This window comes from Bombina bombina, chromosome 1, assembly GCF_027579735.1.
Source record: "Bombina bombina isolate aBomBom1 chromosome 1, aBomBom1.pri, whole genome shotgun sequence".
Classification (NCBI taxonomy): domain Eukaryota; kingdom Metazoa; phylum Chordata; class Amphibia; order Anura; family Bombinatoridae; genus Bombina; species Bombina bombina.
The window spans coordinates 55,839,378-55,856,084 of record NC_069499.1 but is presented as its reverse complement, the minus strand read 5'-3'; the positions used below and the strand labels follow the sequence as shown (position 1 = coordinate 55,856,084).

At 37.6% G+C, this 16,707-nt stretch overlaps 1 protein-coding gene across 3 annotated transcripts in view; it reads left to right on the top strand.

Annotated features, from left to right (window-relative positions):
• GSTZ1 (glutathione S-transferase zeta 1) overlaps positions 1-16,026 on the top strand; it is a 72,374-nt gene extending 56,348 nt beyond the window's left edge. For all 3 annotated transcript variants that reach the window (XM_053697368.1, XM_053697369.1, XM_053697370.1), the window contains 2 exons: positions 7,000-7,049; positions 15,681-16,026. In XM_053697368.1, coding sequence (XP_053553343.1) covers positions 7,000-7,049; positions 15,681-15,807 — 177 coding nt within the window. In that variant the 3' untranslated portion in view covers positions 15,808-16,026. The remainder of the gene's footprint in view (positions 1-6,999; positions 7,050-15,680) is intronic.
• Positions 16,027-16,707: the final 681 nt, after the last annotated feature.

Genomic DNA, 16,707 nt, shown 5'->3' with positions numbered 1-16,707 from the left:
TAATTAGTCTATTATACTGTTTAAGAAAATCTTCTGTTGGATTCCCAAAGAGATTTTTGTAGTTTTTAGGATTATGGAGTTGTTTCTTGACCTCAGCTATATACATTTCGGTAGGCCATAAAACAATATTCCCACCCTTGCCACTCTGTTTGATTTGGACATCAGTCCATTGGTTTATTGATTTTAGTGCAAGTTTTTCTTGTTCAGATAGATTATTTAGTGATTTGTCAATATCTGAAGAAATAGCTAATATATCCTTGCATGCTAAATATAGGAATGTAATGGTATTGTGAGAGGTACTTGTTGGTGGTATAAAGCTAGATTTAGTCTTTAAAATTTCACGCCATTTATTATCCTTTTCTGTTATCTCATTTGGATTGGTTTCTGAATCCTCTAATAAAGAGATTAGGTTTCTGATAGCCGTAGCATCATCAGGGTTTAAACCTTCTATTTCTCTATTAGGTGCAAAGAATTTCTTGAGCAGTAATTTACGTGTAAAATGGTGTACATCTTTTATGGTTTCAAACTTGTCAAGTGTGGCTGTTGGAACAAATGACATGCCTTTTTTTAATACTGAAATTTGTGTTTCAGTTAGAACTTTGTCTGAAAGATTAATAATATTCAGTTCTTGTTGGTGTGTTTCTTTTTGGTGAATGATTTTTGGTGGAACTGTACTTGTTTTCTTGTTTTGGGTTTGTTTCCCCCTACCTCTGCGGATGCTCCGCCTAAAGGGATGTCTCCATTAATGTTATGTGGTGTGATTCTTCTCTTAAGGATTGGTTTAGGTCTCAACTCGTCTTCTGAGTTATCACCATCTGTAATATCACAATCCTTATCAGAGTAATCAGACTCTATATTAGTGGATTTGTTCGTATTCCACATATACACAGATTTATTTGCATAGTCTGTCAAGTCCCTTTCTATTTTCTTTTCATTTTTATTAGCAATGTATTTTGCAAACCTGTCAACTTCTTCTTTAGTTTTTGTATAAGACTTTTGGAACTCCTCTTTTAATTCATACTGTTTTAATTCTTCACCAATTTTAGTTATTTCCTCATTTAATTCATTTAACTTATCTTTCTCATGCTCTATGAGATAGCCTATAAGTTTCAGTGAGCATTCAGTCAATGCCTCTTCCCACTTAGATTTTAACGTGGGTTTTAGATCTTGAAATGCTGGAAATAATTTGAGTCTCAGACCCCTAGGTATTACTTGGTTATCATTGTAAAAATTGAACATTCTCTTTTCCACATTGTACGCCTGGTGGGTAAACCACCTCTTCCTATTATTTTGCACGTGACCACTAATTGTAATCACTATACATTCCATACAATGGCAGCCTTTAATTTGGGGGCAGAAATGCTCCAGTGGTCTGAAGATATCAAAAAATTGACAGTTGATTTACAAAGTAAAAACACTATAGATAATGTAAATTTGGGGGAATGGTTATTATCTCTAAAAAATCTAAAACGTATTCGCAAACGTCAGATTAAAAGACAATGGAACATAGGAATGTTCAATTTTTACAATGATAACCAAGTAATACCTAGGGGTCTGAGACTCAAATTATTTCCAGCATTTCAAGATCTAAAACCCACGTTAAAATCTAAGTGGGAAGAGGCATTGACTGAATGCTCACTGAAACTTATAGGCTATCTCATAGAGCATGAGAAAGATAAGTTAAATTAATTAAATGAGGAAATAACTAAAATTGATGAAGGATTAAAACAGTATGAATTAAAAGAGGAGTTCCAAAAGTCTTATACAAAAACTAAAGAAGAAGTTGACAGGTTTGCAAAATACATTGCTAATAAAAAAGAAAAGAAAATAGAAAGGGACTTGACAGACTATGCAAATAAATCTGTGTATATGTGGAATACGAACAAATCCACTAATATAGAGTCTGGTTACTCTGATAAGGATTGTGATATTACAGATGGTGATAACTCAGAAGACGAGTTGAGACCTAAACCAATCCTTAAGAGAAGAATCACACCACATAACATTAATGGAGACATCCCTTTAGGCGGAGCATCCGCAGAGGTAGGGGGAAACAAACCCAGAACAAGAAAACAAGTCCAGTTCCACCAAAAATCATTCACCAAAAAGAAACACACCAACAAGAACTGAATATTATTAATCTTTCAGACAAAGTTCTAACTGAAACACAAATTTCAGTATTAAAAAAAGGCATGTCATTTGTTCCAACAGCCACACTTGACAAGTTTGAAACCATAAAAGACGTACACCTTTTTACACGTAAATTACTGCTCAAGAAATTCTTTGCACCTAATAGAGAAATAGAAGGTTTGAACCCTGATGATGCTACGGCTATCAGAAACCTAATCTCTTTATTAGAGGATTCAGAAACCAATCCAAATGAGATAACAGAAAAGGATAATAAATGGCGTGAAATTTTAAAGACTAAATCTAGCTTTATACCACCAACAAGTACCTCTCACAATACCATTACATTCCTAGATTTAGTATGCAAGGATATATTAGCTATTTCTTCAGATATTGACAAATCACTAAATAATCTATCTGAACAAGAAAAACTTGCACTAAAATCAATAAATCAATGGACTGATGTCCAAATCAAACAGAGTGACAAGGGTGGGAATATTGTTTTATGGCCTACCGAAATGTATATAGCTGAGGTCAAGAAACAACTCCATAATCCTAAAAACTACAAAAATCTCTTTGGGAATCCAACAGAAGATTTTCTTAAACAGTATAATAGACTAATTAAACAGGCAGCAGCTGAAGGCATAATTGATAAAAAGGAATTTCAATACTTAGATGTAAAAAACCCCAAGGTAGCAACACTCTATCTATTACCTAAAATCCACAAAAATCAGAAATGTCCCCCAGGGAGACCCATTGTCTCTGGCATTGGGTCTTTAACGGAGAAGGCCTCTAAATATGTGGACGCAAGACTCAGGTATATTGTAGACTCATTGCCCTCCTACACGAAGGATACGATGCACATTCTCAATAAAATGAACACACTGACTATAACCCCTCAATCGATTCTCGTCACTTGTGACGTGGAGTCACTGTATACAAGCATTGATAAACAATGGGGATGTAGAGCTGTTTCCCACTTTTTAACAAAGAATCAAGCTTTATCCAATGAATCCAAACAATTCATTATGGATTTACTAGAATTCACTTTGGATCATAATTACTTTGTTTTTGATGGGAGATTTTATTTGCAGTTGTGTGGAACAGCAATGGGGACCTCTTGTGCCCCCACTTACGCGAATATATACCTGGGCTGGTGGGAGGAAACTGTAGTATTTAACAGCAATTTTCAACAGTATACCAAATACATCACCCACTGGTCCAGGTATATAGACGATATTTTCTTTGTGTGGGAGGGATCAACAGAAACACTCAATGAGTTCATTTTGCTCCTTAACAATAATTCTTTTGGTCTATTTCTAACCATGACACAGGATGACCACAAGGTGGAGTTCCTGGATTTAGTCATTAAGAAAGTGAATGACCATTTAGAAACAGATTCCTTTAGGAAACCTACTGCAACAAATAATATTTTGCATGCGCAGAGTTTTCACCATCCGAACACAATAAAAAGCCTGCCAATAGGTGAATACCTAAGGATTCGTAGGAATAGTTCATCCATTGAATCATTCCAGAAAGCAGCCAATGAACTCAGAGATAGATTGCTACAACGAGGGTATTCAAGGAAATCCTTAAAGAGAGCCTATCAGCGAGCAATGAACAAGAATAGACAGGAACTATTAGAACCTAAAAAGCCAGAGGATAATCTCAATTCCTTGAGATTTATCTCTACATATTCCAGTCAAAGCAATCAAGTATCCAATATACTACTCAAACACTGGCATATTTTACAATCTGATGACCAGTTAAATTCTATAATCCCTACAAAACCCCAATTCACGTACAGAAGAGCAGGCAACCTGAATGATCAGCTAACCCAAAGCCATTTTGATAGAAATGCTAAAAAGCCCCCTCTTTATAAAGGTTCGATAGCATGTGGAAATTGTAAAATATGTACACACATGGTAAAAAAGAAAGTAATGATGGATAGATTCAATAAACAGTGGATCATACAGAGCCATATAAACTTGTAAGACTGCTAATGTCATATACTGTTTAACCTGCAGCTGTAATTTACTATATGTAGGAATGACCACAAGACCTATGGGAAAGAGGATGACTGAACATCTTACTAATATTCGAAATGCTGCCAAAGATATTGAAAATGGAAAACAAATAACAAGTGTTGCGAGACATTTTCTATACCATCATAAGGGTAAAACTAGTACATTCAGATGCTGGGGATTAGAAAGCCTACGCTTAGGCATTCGTGGAGGAGATATAGAAAAAGTCTTGCTCCAAAAGGAAGCAAAATGGATATTTAATTTGAATTGTGTGATGCCACAGGGCATGAATGAGAATAATAATTTTTGGGTCTTCCTGTGAAATTCAACAGAAACTGTAAATAATATTGTAAATAGTAGTGTACAAGTGTAAGAGTCTCAGTAAACTATCCCTATCAAGACGTGCACCCAAAATTCCTAAGTAAATGCAATTTTTTGGATCACATTAGCATATGTTGAAAATTTGTGAGATAAGAATTACATACTAACTAGTACAACACGCACTATGACATGTTTTAGTTTCAAATTTTAAATTAACCACAAAACATGAATATATGCGAGATAGGTTTAAGTCTTAAAAGAATTGACCCTAGTACATTTAAGATGGTTTCAAAATAGTGTGTATATGCGCTGTGGCAAACACATAGTGTATGTACACTATAGCAAACACACAATGTGTATTTAGGTGGCGTTTCTTAATCATAAGACAATACTAACATTTTTTGATTAACATCAAAATACTATTAGGTAAATCATGTTTTCAGTTTGAACGATGGAAATCCATAATTTTGAATCTTGTCCAACACGAGCAGTATATTAAAAATCTAGCCCCGTGATTTATGTACATAGCAGAAGTCATAGTACACATTTAGTCTATGTAAATAATACTCTGAATCAAATTTTGTAATATTATGTTTGATCCACAACAACGATCTTTTGATACATGGTCTCCATAATGCAATTTACTAACAGGGATTATAAGAGGGTGTTGAGTAGAACGGACAGAGAGTAGAACGGGTTAACAGAGCCCGTCTCATATAATTGCTGCCGTTTTGTACTCGATACCGGTATAAGTAGATAATTTCTTTAAAGGTGCACGCAAGTATAGTGGATATAGATGAGTGATGTAAGCAAATCGCAATATTACCAGTTTATTCTGAAGTACAGTGTAACGTAGAACAACATATGGAACATAGGTAAATCCAGATTGGATATGGATAACGTATTCACAGCCAATCCGGAATAACCTACCAACAAAATGGGCCTGAGCAGTACAGCACTGGTGATTGGCCTGAAGATGGGCGTGCGCAATAACCGCGTTCCTATTGGCCACAGAGACACAGAACTGGGATATTTAAAGCGTGTTTAGCTCCACACTCGGCTTGTCATTTCTAAGAATACACATTGAAAAAGGCCGCTATTCGGCCGAAACGCGTTTGTGTGCAAATTTGTGTGCAAATATTAGCTTAACTGCTACAAGTTTGGCTCTTTGCTTTTAATATAGAATAGTATACCGCTCCTACGCTTATACTTAGACTGCACGAGATTTAACAGGATCACTCAGCCATCCCTGTCACCTGAAGCCGGCGTATCCTGTTACCGGCCAGGAATACAGGGGGGTGGTTTGAGCTGTATTCTATCTCTGGTGGTTGCAGTCTATCTTTCACAAGCGATTTGTCAGGGGCCTTTTTGTATTATTTATTTAGGTTTAAATAGTGATTAATAAAGTTAAGTTTTTAACTGATTTAAAGATACAGTAGTTGAATGGTTTTCAACACTATAAACCATACTTATAGGGAATGAGTGCTACAAAACCCCTTCTTGTCCCGTTTCCCCTTCCCACACTTTTTAAGTAATTATTTAAGGGTTAGCACCAGGGATTCTTATATTCCTTTTTCCCTATTATTACAGTCACAGTGCCAATTAAGTCTCTTTTCCACACCATTGCATGCATCACCACTGGTAGTTCCGCCCCTGGCCCCTGCTGATGGCTGCTTTGATGCTTGAAGCTTCTGCTTCTCACATGCCACACCGCTATGTAACTAGTCACCACCCTCTGAGTCCTGAGTTCCCGGGATGCCTGTCAAAAAAAATGGCACCAAAAATAAATGTTAAAAAAAAAAAATGGCAGCAAAAAAAATAAAATAATTAAAAAAAAAAAAAGTTTTAAATTGGCACAAGCGTGGGGCCCTAGGCGGCCGTCTCGCTTGCATTGCCCTAAGGCCCGGCCCTGACCTCCTCCCATGCTAGACTACAGGACTCTTGTGCGGCACCAGCCATCTGGAATGCACTTCCTCGAGCTGTCAGACTTTCCCCTAACCTCTACTTCTTTAAACGCTCCCTAAAGACCTTTTTGTTCAGGGAAGCCTAACTCCAAATCAGTAAGAAATGAATTCCACTTGCCTAATAGTTGCCCTCATCTAACTCCACACTAACCTCATTCTCACCTTTGCAGTCCCCACCTCCTGTTTCTCACCCTCCTACCCATCTAGATTGTAAGTTCCCACAGGAACAGGGCCCTCAACTCCCCCCTGTATTCGTTTGTTAAATTTTGTGCGGTGTCTTTTATATTGTACTGTACTTTTATCTTTGTACCCATGGACAGCGCCGCGGAATCTGTTGGTGCTTTTATAAATAAAGAAGAAGAAGAATTTGTTGATAATACAACTTTATTTAATGGCCCTTTAACTAAATAGGATAAGATAAGCAAACCACCCTCTGCACATGTAAAGCTGCATTATGTACAAGGTGTGGCAGACAAGACCACTACAGCTGGTAAAATTATTACTATACTAGTGAGCAGAGACAGACTGGTGCCCTCACTAACATCCGTTTCCTGTCACCCTAGGTAACAATGGCGGATCTGTGCCTGGTTCCACAGGTGGCAAATGCTGAAAGGTGAGTTGGTGCCACCGTTGCTCTTTCTGTACACATCCAGCTGTCCATCCTCTGAAGCCCATCTGTCCCATTACAAACTGTTGCTCCTACTCATTCAACCATTTGTCTACAGTCTGCACAGACCTTACAGTGACACAACTACCATTGTCATCAATAGAGGTCACTATTACATAATATGAGAAAACAATAGATCATAAAACACCTCCATCGTTCCACCCCCAGCCACTCAAAGAAACTGACTATGCATTTTCTCCTGTCTTCTCATCAGATAACACTCTATCCCTTTAGATTTTTTTAATACAGATAGTTGAGAAACTGAGCATGTCACAAAATACTGAGCAGCAACCTATTTCTGTGCAGAATAAGACTATATTTGCATCTCTAGTTGCTACCTAAAAAGATTTACAACCTATAATCACAAAAAGGAAGGTTTAATGGTTACTGTCCTATCTTAAAGTGAATTTTACTATAAAATATTCTCCCCTTGAATGTGTTTGTTTATATGTTACACTGTATTAAACAGCACTTTTACCTTTTATTGTCTCATTTAAAATAGTTATTTTTGCCTGTTGGAGCTACCAAATATACTGAAAATATTAATACTGCAGTATGTTCTATAAAAAAAAAGCTGTTTAAACAAGAGACAGCATCAGAAACCAGCCTCACAATGGGTGGGGAGAAATATGGAACAGTGTAAAAGCCGGAACAGGATTTTTATAAAGGAAATTGAGACTCTTGAGAACAATTTTAGGAACAGTACTCTTTGTGATGTAATATTTAATTGAACCAATACAGCCCGGAACAGCACCTTCCCAGAAAACCAGATACACCAAATTCACAAGTCACACGTGCCTAAATGTAATAAGTGTAATCAGCCACAAACAATTCACTGAAACCACGTTCCAATGCCTGTAATACACTTTTTCATGAAAAGTGACGGAACGGCACCTTCCCAGGAACATATACAGAACAAATTCACCAGCCACACATAACTAGATGTGATACGTGTAATCAACCACAGAAACCACATTCCAATACCCGTTCCGGCCTGTAATATGCATTTTCATGAAAAGTGACGGACCAGCACCTTCCCAGATACATCAAATTCACCAGTCACACATGACTAAATATAATAAGTGTAATCAGCCAGAAGCCACATTATGATATCTGTTCCGGGCTGTAATACGCTTTTTCATGAAAAGTGATGGAACAGCACCTTCCCAGCAACAGACCAAATTCACCAGCCCCACATAACTAGATGTGATAAGTGTAATCAACCAAACACAATCCACAGAAACTGTTCCATTACCCGTTCCGGCCGGTAATACACTTTTTCATAAAAAGTGACGTAACAACACCTTGCTAGAAAACCAAATACACGAAATTCACCAGTCACACATGACTAAATGTAATAAGTGTAATCAGCCACAAACCATCCACAGAAATCACATTATATCTGTTCCAGCCTGTAATACGCTTTTTCATGAAAACTGACGGAACGGCACCTTCCCAGCAACATATACAGACCAAATTCATCAGCCAAACATAACTAGATGTGATAAGTGTAATCAACCACAAACCATCCACAGAAACCACATTATGATACCTGTGCCGGTAATACACTTTTTTTATTAAAAGTGATGGAACAGCATCTTCCCAGCAACATATACAGATCAAATTCACCAGCCACACATAATCAACCACGTTCCAATACCCTTTCCGGTAATACGCTTTTTCATGAAAAGTGACGGAACGACACCTTCCGAGCAAACCAGATCATTCAAATTCTCCAGTCACCAGTGTGGATGATTACACTTATCACATCTAGTTATGTGTGGCTGGTGAATTTGGTCTGTATATGTTGCTGGGAAGGTGCCGTTCCGTCACTTTTCATGAAAAAGCGTATTATAGGCATTGGAACGTGGTTTCAGTGGATGGTTTGTGGCTGATTACACTTATTACATTTAGGCACGTGTGACTTGTGAATTTGGTGTATCTGGTTTTCTGGGAAGGTGCTGTTCCGGGCTGTTATGTTTGGTTCCAGACACTATTTTGGTAGTTAAAGGGTTAATTAAATATTACATCACAAAGATTATTGTTCCTAAAATTGTTCTCAAGAGTCTCTAACACATCCTATCATATTGTGAATCAATTACCTTTATAAATGACCTGTTCCGTTCCGGCTTTTACACCGTCCCGAGAAATATCTATCTGAAATAGCTGGTTGTGCTCATTGATTCCCCACCCATAATTAAATGTACATGAAACCCAAAACTTTTATTTTATGATTTAGGTAGAACATACACTTTTTTTTTTTTTTTTTTTTTTTAGGTCTTTATTTAATATCCAACAGGTTATACAAATTCATACAATCAACTGTTAACACAGAGGAACATACAAAATGACAAAAACAGATACAGCTTAGTTAACTTAATACAGTACCTCACTTAATGCTTGCAAGGTAACTCAGAATATTAAAAATAAAGAAAAAAGAAAAGACAAAAAGAAAAAAAAATTACCTTAAGTTAGGCTAACCTGCCTATTACTGAAATTCATTGTTTATTCCACTCAGATAAATGATCACCTGTTGGAGAAGGTTTTACTTTTCCCCTATAACTTAAAATACCTCCAATTAAGAACTGTCAGAAACTTATGTCTTGTTATTCTATCGAAAACCCTCATCCTTAATTGGAGTGAACCCAACAACAATCAACAAACAGACAGACAGACAAACAAACTACCACACAGACAAACAGACAAAATGATACCAAAAAAAAAAAAAAAAAGGGGGGAGAAGGGGGAAAGGGAGGAGGGAAAAATAAACAGAGAAGGAGAGTAAGTGAATTACCAAATGCCCAGCAATACCATTTCTGAGTTTCTAAATGGATGAATTAGGAGGTCAATTTCACTTGAAGGAAAAGATTTAATAAAAAATTACCACTTCTTAAAGAATAAAATGACCTCTCGTTCCTTATTTAAATTAGTATCCATTTGCTCAAGGATACATTGTTTTTTTAGACAATTTTTGACCTCCGGAATACTGGGGGCAGTCCCCCCCCTTCCACTTTCTGAGGATTAAATATCTGGCTGCTAATATCGCCATATTAACAATTTTAGTATTGCCTGTCTGAGCTTCTGAGTCCTTCCGTAGAAATATAATGTGAGATACCTCTAATCTCAAAGAAGAGGTTCCTAAAATAGTATTGAGCCAGTATTTTAATTTAAACCAAAATTGTTGCAGCTTTGGGCATTCCCAAAACATATGTGTGAGATTAGCAGAAGGAAGAGAACATTTAGGGCAAGAGCTAAATTTAAAATTACCATACCGCGCTCCCTTTTCCGGAGTGAAAAAAGTAATTAATAATAATTTAATGTGAGATTCTCTCCATGTGGAAGAAAGGGTAACTCGTTTAGTTTCCGCAATTGAGAATTGGATACAGCTAGTCTCTATGTAACTTTGCCTTAAAGCTGCAGCCCAGTTAGTGGAGATCTTTTCCAGGTTAGAAGCTCCTCTTATAGAGCTCAAATCTATATAACTAGTTGAAATTGAAATAATACCAGATTTAGCTAAGATGAGCCATTTCTCTATGGGCTCCTGGGACCAATTCCATCCGTAAGTACTTATTATATTAGATACATAATGCCTTGCTTGTAGGTACGCGAAGAAATCTTTTTGAGGAAGATTATATTCCGCTCTTAATGAGCCAAAGGTTATTATGCATGACCTTTCAAAATCCAATAACTGAAAGACCTTAATTAAACCTACCCTATGCCATCTCTGGAAAGGTGAAAATTGAAATCCCGCCTGAAATTGAGGCTTACCTGATAGTGGCTTAAATTTAGAGACCCTATATTCAACACCTAGGAGTTTACACACTTTCCACCAGGCTTGAAGGGGGCTATATATTGTTCTCATCTTTTTCACCTCCTTTGATAATTGAGCAGCATTACAATGAATGATTGCTAAAGGAAGATATGGGTATGTTACATTCCTTTCTAGATTATTATTAGTGACATAGTCTCTCTCATATATCCAGTCCATAATTAAACGTAGTAAAAAGGCATAATTATAGAGTTTTAAGTCTGGTAAAGCCAGGCCCGCAAGTTCTCTGGGGAGAGAAAGTTTAAGTAAGGAAATTCTGGGTTTTTTATTTTGCCACAGAAATTTTCTCAAGGCAGTGTTAAATATTGTTAAGTCTCTTCCCCTTATGATCAATGAAGTATTTTGTAATACATATAAAATTTTGGGAAGACAAATCATTTTATATAAGGCTATACGGCCTGACAAAGAGAGAGGGGAGATTCTGCCAATTTTTGAAAATCTTCATAACTCTATTAAGTACTGGGGTAATGTTAAGGCTATACCATTTTTCTGGGATAGGTGAGATCATTATCCCTAGATATTTAAAAGCTCTGGAGAATATTTTGAAAGGTATGCTTAGCATGGGTTCCTTAGGGGGTTTGATCCACATGAGTTCCGATTTTGTGGTATTCACTCTGTACCCAGAGAATGAGCCAAATTGTTCAATGATAGATAGGAGTTTGGGAATATTGTTAACACTATTAGACATATAAATAAGAATATCATCGGCGTGCAGAGCTATTTTCAGCTCTTCCGAACCGATCTTAATCCCCTCCAACTGCTGCCTGATGCATATGGCCAAGGGTTCAAAAGAAACGTTAAAGAGTGGAGAGAGAGGGCACCCCTGTCGAGTTCCTCTTTTAAGCAAAATATCTGAAGTAGTCGAGCCATTAATTAACATTTTTGTAGAAGCTACATTATAAAGATTATTAACAAAATTGAGGAATTTGTCATAGAAACCGAAATGTTGCAAGGAATAAATTAAGTGATCATGGTGTATCGAATCAAAAGCCTTCTCGGCATCTATTGCTATAACTGCTAGATCAGGGGTGACCCCGTGCCCTCCAGTCCCCAACCACTCCCTAGTTCTGAAGAAATCAATAGTAAGAAACAACTCTCTTATCTTGGCTGAAGAATTACGCTTGGACATAAAGCCTGCTTGGTCATTACGAATAACACCAGGAAGAATTGTTTGAAGCCTCAAGGCCAAAATAGTAGTAAGAATCTTATAATTTTAGTCTCCCCTAAGAGGATAGGTTGTTTTTTTTTTGTAAAACTGTAATAGTAAAACTTTATCTTGATAATTAAGTGTTTTCGCTATAATTGGTCTTAGTCTGGGGTTTTCTTTATCTGGAGGTTGCCAGCCTAACCTGTGTGCTCTTTCAAGGACTATCTGTGGGTGAGTTTGTGGAATTTGAAGTAATTGTGGTAATGTTTTAGTTCAGAATTTAGTAAGATCTTCGTATTGTTTTTCCTCAGGGACCCCTATCACCCTAAAATTATTGCGTCTCGCACGATTCTCTAGATCTTCCATTTTAGACTGGGTTTTTATAAGTTTACAGTTCAGGGAATCTATCTTATCAGTATGACTGCCCATCATATCCTCTAAGTCAGAGATTCTTTGTTCTGCCTCGCTCAATCTGCTAGAGAATTGGTGAATTTCAGTTGTTAATGACAAAATATCCTGTTTTATTTAGTTTTTGAGGGCATCAAATTTAGGTGTTAAAGCTTCGGATATATTTGAGACAAGTGTTGGTAAATCAAGTGGTGCATTTGTGTGAGGGGAGGTAGTGGTGGTGGAGTGAATATCGGCCAGGACTTCCGTTGAAGCCTTAGATTTTTTATCCCTTTGCCTTGCTGACATATTTAGCAGGGACGTTTTAACCTGTGTGTTAATATATTTATCCATATATCTGTGGATGTGATGTAAAAATATGGGGTATTAACTAATTCGAAAGGGGTTAGCCCCCTTAAGGTGATAACAGATAATAAAGAACAGTGGGGGAAAAGGAAGTGAGTAAAAATATGGGAAAGTGATTAGGGCACTCTTAAAGACCCTTAGCCCAGGATCAAAAGTATATCCAGAAATATTATGCCCTCTAATTTACCTCTAACTCTAGTTCACTGTACTAGTACTTAATATAGAGTTATTTTGTAACAGAATTTTCAAAGAACAAGAATTGTGACTGTAATTTATGTTACTTTCTAAAGATTACTAACTTCAACAAAAAAAAAAAAAAAAAAAAAAAATCTAAATTTAACAAGAGTCAGATTTTTAAGGAATCTCCTAAGTTTCTAGGTACAAGGAGTTCTACAGTTAATAGAAATTTCCCTTCCTTAATTAACTTTTCCTCTTTTTTTTCTTTTTTTTTGTCCCCCTCTTTCCCTCTCCTTTTAGCCGTCTTAATTCAAACCGACCACAGGTATATTCATATGCTGTTTTCAATTCCTAAGGGCTGCCTCTTGGGCTTTAGGATCTCTTCTCAACACAAGAAAAGGGAAAATACATATAAGCCACAAAGGACTTTACAGAATCTGGCGCAATAGATTGCTACCTAGACAATAAATGATAAACAATCACAATCAAGTAACCAGGGGGCTAGAGGAGGGTTTCCAGGCACCAGAGAATTGCAAAGGCAAAGCACACCAATCTAGCTGTGTTAACCATTCAAAAAAACTGAGGAATGGACAATAAGGGGGCACTCTATCCTTCAGAACAGCGACAATTCCATGATAGATTTTCCCCTTAATACAAAAAGAACACAGTCAGAGACAGGGATGCTTAAACCAATTCTCTACTGTATGGAAATTACAAAATTCTAGAATTTAAGACTTATAATTTCATGCTTAGTCGTCAGTATCCCGAATTAATTAACTAAACTCAAAATTCCCTACCTCTGCATGTAGACTTAGGAGATAAGTACACTAGTTTAACAAGTGTTGCTAGAGGAGGGGTGAGAATCTAGACAAAAATTCAGGGTCAGAATATCAATAGAGGGTGAAACAGAAATTAGCACCTCCCTAGAGTTAATTAATAAACATAGTTAGACCCATTTTCCACAGTTTAAATCACTAATTTGATATATACATTTCCCATTTGTGCAAATCAATAGCTTAAATTCTTAAACACACTTGGAATTAGAAAAATTTTAGGTGTTTTTTGGGTCAAGTCCAGACATAGGAGAAAAAGAAAATATAGGCAAATTCAGTATCCTAGCTAACTGCCAGGTAGAATAGTGTCTTTAAACTTGAGCCTTATCAAGTCTTGCCTGTATATATCCAGATGCAAGGTGTCCGTATTAGCCCCTTTGCTTTCCCCTTCTCAAAGCAACTCCTACCCCTTATCTTTTAAAAGTGTAAGCGTGTCAAAGAAGGGAAGGGAGAAGAGGGGCACAGAGTCCTTTTTTTTTTTCATTTTTTTTCAATAAGAACGTTACCCACTGCTGGCTTCCAGATGTCTTGACCGGGAACAAGGTGCTCCTCTTCAGCACAACCCCCCTCACGCAGCACCGGTGGGAAGGGGGTGTACCTGACCACAGCTGCCAGAGAAGACAAACAGCACGCAGGCAGACCAGCGCTGGGAGCAACGGGCATCAAAGGGGGCAGCCTGGAACCTGAGAGGATGAGCCAGAAGCAGATAGCAGTCCGTGTCCCTCACGCAGCACCGGTGGGAGGAGACAACGGACCGGGAGCAACCGCGAGACCAGCCACCTCTCCACGAACAAAGACAGGAGCCACGATAGATCAGCTGGACCCGTCCGGTATTCTCACCTCTGCAGCAACACAGCGGGACTTGCAGATAAAGCCAGATGACTGGCTTAAATCAGTTTGCCAATGTCAGTATGGAGCGGGCGGGTCACCGCGCCGGGTTCAATCGGTAAGCCAGGGATAGCCCCCGTAGAGGCTCCAGACCAGGAGTCCGTCCTCCGCTCCGATTCAATTATAAGGAAGAACTTTTTCATATGCAGTACAGCATAGCTTTTCTTTCCATCTTTTTCCTTCCCTCTATGGCAGAATTGCACGGATAGGGCTAAAGACAAGATGCAATGGTTTTGGCAGCTTACAGTTTTTGTGCGATATAATGGCACTATGTCAGATCCAGCAGCGATAGCCTTGCTGAGCAAGCCTCCCAAAATGTAAGGGCTTAGGCGCGAAGATTTCGCCAACAGCTTGCAATGGAGGTTGTGCTGAGCAGGTGTCTCACCTGACCACACACCTGGGCTCCTCCTCCGGAACTGACCTTCTCCAGCCTAGAACACACACTTTTAAACAACTTTCCAGTTTACTTCTATTATCAAATTTGTTTCATTCATTTGTTGAAGGAGCAGCAATGCACTACTGGTTTCTAACGGAACACATGGGTGAGCCAATGACAATATGTATGTATGTATGTGTGTGTGTGTGTGTATGTATATATATATATATATATATGCAGCCACCAATCAGCAGCTAGAGCCTAGGTTCTTTGCCACTCCTGAGCTGACCTAGATAAACCTTTCAGCAAAGGATAACAAGAGAAGGAAGCACATAAAATATTAGTAAATTTGAAAGTTATTTAAAATTGTATGCTCTGTCTAAATCATGAATGTCTAAGTACTGTCCCTTTAACATTTCAATACCGAACTATTGGCCTTTGCATAGCTAAAGAGATAACAGGAGCAGATGTGCTCTTCCTGTGGGCACATACTTCCTTTCCACACAAATTAATGTCTCTGCACCACTAACTTATCTATTAACATTATATCCCACTTTACTTTTTTTTTTTCTAGATTTAAGATTGATCTGACTCCCTATCCCACAATCACCAGAATTAACCAGTCTCTACTTCAGTTGGAAGCCTTCCAAGTCAGCCACCCATCACGGCAGCCAGATACACCCCCAGAACTCCGAGCCTAACTGAGAGGCACCTGTGATGCTGGGGACTAAATTCATCTACCAGTTTAAACTAAATAAAAAATAATCAGACACTGAGACTATAAAAAAAAAAAATAATATAGTACAACACATCTCCATTGCACAACACGGAGGAGGCTACATTACCTAAACTCCATCTTCATACAAATGTGGATGATGTTGGATGAATGTTCTTATACATCAATAAAATACAGATTTGTACATATAGCCTTATTATTGACTCTAATAGATACAAAGATCAAGTCTGTGTTGCAAAATGTCTGGTTTAAATGAAAAAGAAAACAACCCAACTGTTTCTTCTGACTGAATGTGATATACAGATTTATTTTTTTCCTAGGCAACTTAACTCACTATATTTACACTTAATCTGTTTTTTATATATATATATATATATATATATATATATATATATATATATATATATATATATATATATATATATATATATATTATTTTTCTTCCTAAGATAGGGAGAGTCCACTGCTTCATTCCTTACTGTTGGGAAATACAAAACCTGGCCACCAGGAGGAGGCAAAGACACCCCAGCCAAAGGTTTAAATATCCCTCCCATTTCCTCATTACCCCAGTCATTCTTTGCCTTTCGTCACGTTAGGAGGTGGCAGAGAAGTGTCAAGATTCAGAGAGTCCTGAAAAAGGGTATCTGCCCTTCAAGATAGAACTGGAGTTTTAAGTAGTCATATCAACCTCTCAGTGAGAGTATTGATGAAAGTTAATGTCTGGAGATGCAGGGAAAGTTTTTCTGCGAAACCATCCAGACTACTGCTAACAGCTCCTAAGCAATCAATGTTGACGAGTTTCACTGCCTGCTTTCTTTCACTCAAGTCTATGTCAGGAGCGCTGCTATAAGACTGTCACACTTGA